Raw genomic sequence first — 10,143 nt, 5'->3', positions numbered from 1 at the left:
AAAATCGGATTATTCAATACCGAGTAGATCATTAAATAATAGAATTCGTAAAAATAGCCAGTCCATACAATGGATAGTATACTAATTATTACTCTTTACTGAAGTACCTTTAGAATATAGATTATAATATAATTTGATTATTATGAATTGATGATATTATATTATTAGAAAAATAAATAACCAAAATCGAATAAATAAGTTTTGTCTCTTGGTTCCACACGCGATGAAAAAAAAATGTAATTAACTTAACTGTTCAATAATGATAATTATAACTTTAAAAAGTTAAGTTAAGACAATACAAAATTTAACTGAATAAGTTAATAAGTTAAAAACCAAAAAAACTAACTAGTTAAGTTAATAAGTTAAAAAAAAATTAACTTTTTAACTTAACTTTAACTTTTTAACAAGTTAATGCCCACCTTTGCCGATTACTTATATCACCGACTGTGTTGTTGTTACAGGAACGCTGGAACGAGATGGTGGTCAGGGTATCGATCACACCATGGGAATTGTTTTCCGCCCTCAGATCATTTTTGTTGCACACAGGATGGCATAAGTTTTACGTGTTACACTCGATCACGATCGACGAGAGCGTCAAGACGATGCTGAGCATTGCTCCGTTAAGTTACACGTCGGTGCCCATATCGTCGGACTCGTCCGACCTTATGCTATTCAGGTACGCGAATCCATATTATCATAATAGTGGCGCATCTAGGATTTTTTTAAGGGAAGTGTCACCAAAATATATATAAGTATATATTATGTATATTAAAATATAGTAGAGGTTATATTTATACAAAAAAATGAATTAATAAACACCATCTGCCAATCAGGACATTCATATATACATCATGTATGAAAAAAAAAACATTAATGATATTAATATTTTTATATTTGGGTCTTAGTTACAAATTAATATAATTATCAAACGTGCTAAAAGGGTGTGCCATAGACTCCAAACACCCCCCCCCCCCACGTGTGCACCAATGTGGCATATAATATATTATACGCTACCGATACTATGAGGTATGTATAACAATAATAATATTATGTTATGATCGCTATTGTAAATTCTGAGTTATTATTGAATACTGTAGTTCTGGTTGACGTTTACAGGTTGAAATGTAGGTATAATTTAAACTTTAACGGTACAAAAATATATATATACCACTCATTATTTAAAAACATGTAAACAGTATAAAAATGTCACACGCGTCCTAATTCGGTCCATTTAACTGCTTTGCATTGTAGCAAACACTAAAACGTACGATATATTTAAAACGTTATATTACGAACATATTTATTAATACCAACTTTTTTATCGTTCTAAATTTCTAACTAAGTTTGTAACGTTTGTATATTTTTATATCGTAATATACAAACATTGACCAAATTTCAACAAAGTTAATAAATACAAATTGTTGAAATGGCAAATTTCAAAATTATTTAGTGTTGGCTTAGATAGTAAATATCTAGTAATATTAAAATGTGAATAGTCTTAAAGTAATTCACAATTATTGTTTATTATTAAAAATGTAATGTAGCCACCTATTTTTATTTTGAACTTAATAGATTCAAAATGTTTTTTTAACATATAGGTACGTCATATTGTATGGGTTTTTTTATTTCAACAATTATTATTCTACTTAAATTATAATTCTATCCATGAAATACGATTTTTGAACAATATATTATTGTTGGCCTACAACAGTAATTAACACAATATTTCAAAAATTGGAATTTTTTCACTGATTTAATTTTTGTACAATAGTAATTACTATTTTATAATTATTATTAGGTAATAGGTATATAATATTATGTAATATTATATTATTATATTATTATTTTATTATTCATGTTTTATTTTTATTTATATTTCATATTAAAAAAGCCATTTTCACAGTTATACGGCATTATTGAAATTTCCGAGTTCTTATTATTTATTTATTTTTTAGAAGCTTGACACGATACGACGGGAGTTTACCAATTGCGCTTAAAATGACCTTTCAATATACCAATTGCGCTCTGTCTTTTTTGGATAGATAGACCAATTGCGCTCAGTTATTTTCAGGGTTTATAATAGTATTCTAATATTAATATGTTTTTAATATTTATTACTTTTATGAAAATATATATAATAAATAGATTTTTTCAGTCAATACAAAAAATTATATAATAATTAGTATACATAAAAATATAATTAAAATTTATTTTTTTCATTTAATGTTTTTTATGTTTTACTGTAATAATATGAAACTGATTTTAAAAATTCTTTGCTAGTAATTTTTCCAGATTTATATTTCTCAATAATAGATTCTATGGCCAATTTTTTCATTAAATACGCTCGGTTTGATGTATATTTATCTTTTTCAGTACTGTTTATTGAAATATAAGTGCTGGTTTGTGTTTCTATAATTGCTTTTAGAAAGACAAAAATATTTGGATGGGAGAAATAAAAATTTGATGAAAATGAAGCGTGGAAACTTTCACATGCATTGGTTGTACGTTCAAAACTTATTGTATTCAATGCCCACAGTATGGGAGGGAATATAGAGGTTGATGATATATAATTTTCAACTATATACGAGTAGTTAGTGAATTTAGTAACTTTTGAATTCGTTGGCTGAATTGTCATTAATTCTTTTATAAAAACATCCTCCACTTCATAGTGTGGCAAACCAAAAATTAAATGTAGCCATTTTCCTATTTCAGTATCTGTGTTTTTATACTCAGTTTGTAGTCCACATCTTTGGATATTTCTCCACCAAGCTTGTGTTAAAAGAAACCTACAACCTACCAGAATTATTGAAGGCCAAACTTTTTTAACTGCAAAATGAATTGCTTGTTCAAAATCGGCAACGACTGTTTTTGGATTAAAATAAAGGTTAAAAGTTGCACATTTACTAGTCAAAACTCGAAATAAATATTCGTAGGTACTAGATAACTTATTTGGCAGCAAAGTAAATATTAACGGTATATAGTGACCATTTTTTAAGCCATGTATCGTAAATAGCTAATAAAAATATTTGAAACAAAATTCAAAAGTTCCATCAACAAATATTTTTTCACAAGTACATAGAAATTCTAAATTTGTTTTTGTTGAAAAACATTTTATATTTAAAATACTATCGTTTATTAACAATATATTCTCACCCTTGTATGTACTTATTGTACTTGTATCCAAATTAGTTAAAGCTGCATGTACTTCTGGTAAGTTTTTTGGTAATGGTGGTAACGTTTTTCTGCGTGAACGATATACACTTCGTCTTATGGAATTCACATCGTTCAACGTTAAATCAACTGCACTTGATTGCATTTCGTTTCGAATTAATTTCAGTGGTCGTGTTGTTATTTGATCTATTGCTTTTCTTTTTAAAGAATTAGCAACAATTTGCCTGTTAATATTTGCACTTTTTTCATGTTTATGATTTAAGTTGGAAGTTAAAAGCGTAGTTACACTTTCATCAGAACATACATTTGAGGTACATGATTTGACGGTACACCACCACTTAATTGATCCATCTTTGGATTCACCAATTTTTTGAAATTTAAATTCATTATTGATAATCAATAACGGTTTGCCTTTTTCACTCAGAACTTGTTGTAAGAGGTCCATATTGTAACTTCAAACACTCAAAATATATTAAACTGCTGATAAGGTACCTATCAACTATCTATGTTTTTATTAGTACACTTTTTGATCGTTAAATTTCTGTAAATATACAGGGTGAATTATAAACAAATTACAATATCGTACATTCGTACATATAAATGTCATACCATTGTGATTTGTGTTATCCCATATATAGTATCTATATTGGACAGTGTGTGGAACGTACAAATTAGGCGGATAAATAGGTGGGTATTTATTAGATATTTTATATTTCGCCCTACGTCGAGTCAGGATAGGTACTATTATCAGCTTGTAGCTTATCGTATTTTCCCGTATTTTCGTATACGTTTTGCTTTAAATTGAGTATATTTGAATGTATATTAATTAGCTATATTTAATTGAATATATACATTATACATATGTAACTTTTTCAGCCGTTTAGGAACTTACATATGTCCATGTAAAAATAAGGAACCTAAAATATAAGTAGCGCAATTGGCGTACTGACCTAAAATTTGAGTGGCGCAATTGGTGTAATGACCTGAAGTACAAATATTGTTTTAGGAGCAACTGGTCCATACCCGATACGACAATATGTAATCGATTTCTTATTAGAATTTACCATGTATGTAATATTATTATTATGATAATATATATATTTTATAATTCTCAGAAAATCGTCCGGTGGAATTACCTCATCGTTTTCCGTGACATTTTAGTTTTACTCGCACACGAACCAAAACCCAATTACCATAAATCGTTCGATCGAAAAATAATTTCCCAATACTCCGTAGACTGTATATTATTATATAATATTATAGCGTACTACAAGAGTGCGGAAGGTATAACAATGAAAGAAGGTACTTATGTTCATACAATATATAATAATATTATACATTATAATAATTTATTATGTACAATAAACCGTTCGTTAAAATATTTGCGCCATGTTGTGGTATTCACTGTTCATACTTTATACTATCACTTATACGCGGCGTTTATCGCAAGCTTAGAATAAAATGATTCTAGGCTTATCCAATCATTTTAAAAACCATGTAGCATTAAGAACGCAATTAATTTTCGGATAAAAACTAATATTTATTTTAAAGAAAATACAAGAAATAAAAATACAAAGTATGTTTAGAGTACACGCTTAACAATAATAATAGGTTTATAACTAGAGTTAAATAAAACCAATTCGTACTGTAAATAAACAATTTATCATCAATATTTTGGTTTTGCTCTACGTTTGTTATTTTACATTTAATATTATAATTCGTCCGAGATATTACTGTTTATTTAGAATTGCTCGAATAATATTTTACAATAAGATATTTTTATATTTGTAACAACTACATACAATTACCAAAATAGTTCGGTACCCGTTGCGTATTTGTTCTTGTTAAAAACTCTAAAATAATCATCGATATTCGTTGGGTATTCAAATAGTTAGAGAGAAAAAAACTGCTCTTTGAGAAAATAATTACAAATGGAACTTGGGGATAACCTTAACACTGCATGCGGAAATTACGTAATACCACTATTGGTCATCACCGGTTGGACTTGTAATAATAATAATAATATAACAACGCAGATACTTTGGCTGAGACACGATTGAGCATAAAATACCTTTTTTTGCGACACGATTGAGCATAAATTGTCGGCGTATCAAAGGAAACTGAAATACAAAAGAAAACCAACACGATTGAGCATAAAAAACTCTGCAACGTTGCCATTTTCAATTTTGAACTGTATTGTACAAAAATATTTATTTAAATAATTATAATGATTCAAAATATAACATGGCAAAAAAAATATCATGTTTTCATAGTCTATAATATGTAATATACCTAGTCACATTATTCAAAATATTTATAAATCAATAATAATAGTCTCAACAGTAGTCACATTATAATACAGTATATAGATCTGTTTACTAATAATACAATAATAATCATAATAATAGTTATGACTTATGAAAATAATAAAATCAAAATATTTATAAGTCAATAGTAGTCCGGAATAGTACTCCGGAACTAATTTATTAATCGATAACATTGTCGATAAAGCTGAGGGGCTCGGCTCACGGCTCGCGTCAGATATAATAATTGGTGTAATAATACGTGAAAATAATAAATTACAAAATTTTAGCAACGTGAATTTGGCAACACCGCATAAAATATTCTATGCTCAATCGTGTTTCTAAAAAGGTCTATGCTCAATCGTAGCTTTATCGGATACTTTTCCCGTAAAATAGGGGTAAAATAGTAGGTACATGAGTATAATATAGTATTTAGTACACATTTATGCATTTTTCAAGGAGCACATCGTTTGCATTTGATGGGAACGTATAAAATATTACTAAATATTCAAAACTATTTCACTTGAAAACTAAATATTCATATACAGGATGATTACATGCTGACACCATTTTTTTAAAAATTTAAAAATATATACTTATTAAAGGCCATATTTTCAAGTTCTTGAGATTTTTTTTAATACTTAAGGAAATTCAAACTTCAGTAAATTATTTAAAAATTCAAACGAGTAGTTTTTGAGGTATTTACCTTTGTGTAAGTACTATAAGGATTATAGGTCCATGGTAATGCGTTTGAAAGATATGTGAGGTTATGGTGATTTGAAAATGTTAGTGATTAATATTAATCTATAAACTTAATGAATTGTATCATTTTTATAAATGATCATCTTTATAGACGGTTCAAATGTATTAAATACTTGCCACATTATTACATAAAATTATTTGTATTTTTCTTAAACCATTTTTAAGGTTTATTTTAACAATTGAGTAATTACTCGAACAAAGTACATCAACATTTTCAAATAAACTTATAATAATTTAATAATTAAAAATAATTAACAGTAAAAACGGGAGTTTGAATCTCCTGCAGTTTGTATTCTCCACCAGACACTCCTTAATTAGTACCTAAAAAAAATTCTAAATAATTTGATATTATGGTCCGTGAGTATATATTTAAAATTTCCTCAACATCAGAATTCGAACTAATTAATTATTAAAATGAGGGCGAGCGGCGGTAATGGTTGGTAGTGAATCTCTCTGAATATTTGAGTGATATACTCAATGATATTATATAATATTTAAACACCTACAATATTGCCTATATATATATATATATTGTGTATATTATAATAAAATAGTATTATATTTGTTTAGATCTATGGTGGAACTGTCGACTTCCGAGGCTTCTGTGGTGGTAGTGGTCGGCGACCGGGACTCGGCGCAAACTGTCTGGCGCCAGGCGGCCGCCCTCGGGCTGTTGCCTACCGGCAACGTGGCGTGGCTGTGGCTGGACATCGGCAACACCGGCGGCGGCGGGTTCAACTCGACCGGAAAGAGGAAGGGCAACGTGCCGGTGGGAATGCTGTCGCTGCGTCCCGTCGCACCACCGCAGGCGGACAAGCACACCGTCCGAGCGGCAGTGCGCGTGTTCGCCGAGTGCGTCAAGGACGTGATGGCGGCCAGGTGCGAGGGCTGGACGCCCAAGGTGTCCAGGGTTGGGGACGCGTGCGTGGACGTTTTGCGGGGCCCCGAGTTCCCAGGTGATCTGTACAGGTGAGTCGATCGGATTGAGTATGTTATATTTTATTCCCCTGAGCAGCACATCACGATATATTATTATAATATTCTGTGATGCAGCTCTTTGAAGTCGTTGACGAAAATAATAATAATAATATAACGCGACGCACACAATCATCGATATTCGACAAGCGGTGCCGTTAGGTTAAGTTTTGGTTTGGTTTGGCGTGTTTTCGCGGACGTAACAAAAGCGAACAGTTTGCTGACTGTTTACCGGTGTGACATAAGTATTATTGCTATAAAGTTTGTTCGTCGCTAAAACGAAAATGTATTACCAAGGGTAATACTAAACCGTCGAACAAGTCGGTTAGCGATAGGAACAAACGTTTTAGTAAACAGTTTTGACATACAATTTTTACAAAAACGATTTATAGTAAACCATTTGTGAAAACATGCTTATTATTGTCCCCCCCCCCCCATATAGTATAATCGCGTGACATTATACTTAAGAAGTCGGTTGTCAGACAACACTACGAACGTTTATGCCGTCGTTTCAGCGATACACACCGAACTAAATATCAATAAGACATACGCGTTTTGGACGTAGAGTTTTGAATGATTTTTAAATATTATTATTTGTGAGTATTTTTAACACAGTATTAATTAGGGTATATTCATTACTTTTTAATGGTAAAATAAAATACATAATATAGATGTGAATTGTATGCGGTATTTATTTTATTTTTGATGTGTTGTGTTGTATGCTATAGATATTTATTTAATGCATTTAAATTAAGTAAAGACTGTTTTATATTTCATGCATTATGGAATTTTAGAATATTGTTTTGCACTATTCAGAATATTCTGAGAATAATATCATCATAAAGTATTTAAATCCATATTCTGTTTATTATTTTTTTACCCCCTAGTATGTAGCTAAAGAGGGATTAGTTTAATATTCCCATTAGTCGTATCAGTGTTAGCGGTTTAGTACGGTTCGTACAGACTCAACTGCACTATCAAAACATAACACTTTTTTTTATTGATTCACTAAGTACGATAAACGGTTAGAGGTTTGCTTACTGCATATTTTCGTAATATCAAAATATACGTGTTTAATAAAACTGATTCGTTTTTGCAGATCAATGTTAATCATATAATTTACAATCATCATAAATATTATTTCTGATATCAAAATACCTTTTTCTCAACAAATACTGCACCATATTCAAAAATCCGCACGCCAAACGATGCGTTATTGCTTCCGCTTCTGACATCGCTACTCTATCACTTTGCGTTAAAAATGCCCGATTTCATTAAAAATTAGGTTTAAAATTTTAAATGAGAGAAAAATTTATCATTGGCCAACGTGTCTAATGGATACGCAACTCACTAACACCATATACAACCATGCATGATGGATACGCATCTAACAAACACATTTTTAATAATATAACAACCGAAAACGACTACAAGACGTAGAAAATAATATCTTCAATTGTACGCAGTACTGTGCACGGGCCAACTAGTTAGTTGTAATTTAAATCACGATTTTGACGATAAAATAAAAAATAAAACTATTGTTAATTAAATTATATTTAATTTTCTGTTAGAGATACCTGTACCAATGTATTTATTCGATAGATTCATAGTTATGATATAATTAAGTATTCTACAATATTACTTTACCCAAGTTTTCTCAACTAACCATTTTTGTGAGATACCGAAAAACAGATTTCGAGTCCTAGGTGTACCTATACTGCCTAACCAAAGCGCCGTGTTACCACCATCGTTTATTTATTGAAATATATTTACCTTTTTTGACAAGAACGGTACATAATATTGTATCAAAATATTATCATAGTTATAATATGCCGAAAAAGACGAATTAAGTAAGATAAGACAAAGATATGTTTTGGACAGTAATTGACGACTGGGAGGCACATTATGATGTTGAACAAACGTATTTCATAGGATTTATAATATGTATAAACACACAATTCGTCGGTATTTGATTATATATGAGTTCCTTTATTATACGTAATTAACTTTTGTGCATTCATATTAATAATTAGGTATGTTTTTAAACAAAAATATTTTTTTAGTTTTTGATTTGATATTTGAATGTGCAGAATATAATGCTAGTTAAACATATATTTGGTTCGGCCGTTATGAGTGAATAAACTACTTGTAACTATCATAACAAAATCAAAAATATTTATATTAACATAATATTATAAACTTTATATAATTTAACCACAAAATTTCGACATATTTTACGATTAACTTTACTTTACTGTTCTGGTATTTTGGATATTCTTTGAAAATGCCTATAAATCTTGAAATATAACTATATTATAAATAATATGTATATAAGTATACATTTATAATTTACTACTCACAAGTTTTAAAAAAAAGATAAAACTATAAGATTCAAAAGTGGTCTACGATTGATAGAGACTGCTCATTCCTGCACGCACTTGTGTGTGTATATCATCATAATTACCTTTGATAATAATTTGTACGATGCATCAAAAACGCTGTGGACGTTAGTCCTTTTTGTCGATCGTACAAAAGACAACAAAAATCACTTCTAATCCCGTCGTTATATTATTGACTTGACCCGGGTCGTCTCTGTAAGCTTGACGAATTGAACGAAATTTCCAATATAGGTTCGCTGAAATATAATATTATTATATTGCAGCACAGGGATCAGTTATGTGGTGTACCTTATATGTGCGCTAGACCTATTTAATATATATATGTTATATATTGTGTAGGTATAGGTTGCGTCGTACATTAATTTTGGCCGGGTATTGTTATTGTGTTGTTTGCGATATCGTGTTGTTTTACTGAAATGTGAGTCGAAACTAATTAAAAAAGGTAAACACGTCTTTAACCCAAAATGTAGTAATGTCTTGTCATCATTGGTATAGAGATGGACCCATTTAATAATTACCTATCTTTGAGTTGT

At 29.9% G+C, this 10,143-nt stretch overlaps 1 protein-coding gene across 2 annotated transcripts in view; it reads left to right on the top strand.

Moving 5' to 3' along the window:
- LOC100163143 (glutamate receptor ionotropic, NMDA 3A) overlaps positions 1-10,143 on the top strand; it is a 167,687-nt gene that overhangs the window by 73,284 nt on the left and 84,260 nt on the right. For both annotated transcript variants that reach the window (XM_008186681.3, XM_001943366.5), the window contains 2 exons: positions 462-676; positions 6,807-7,205. In XM_008186681.3, the coding sequence (XP_008184903.1) occupies positions 462-676; positions 6,807-7,205 (614 nt within the window). The remainder of the gene's footprint in view (positions 1-461; positions 677-6,806; positions 7,206-10,143) is intronic.

Source organism: Acyrthosiphon pisum, chromosome A2 (assembly GCF_005508785.2).
Source record: "Acyrthosiphon pisum isolate AL4f chromosome A2, pea_aphid_22Mar2018_4r6ur, whole genome shotgun sequence".
Lineage (NCBI taxonomy): Eukaryota > Metazoa > Arthropoda > Insecta > Hemiptera > Aphididae > Acyrthosiphon > Acyrthosiphon pisum.
This window is presented reverse-complemented; position numbering and strand designations above follow the sequence as displayed.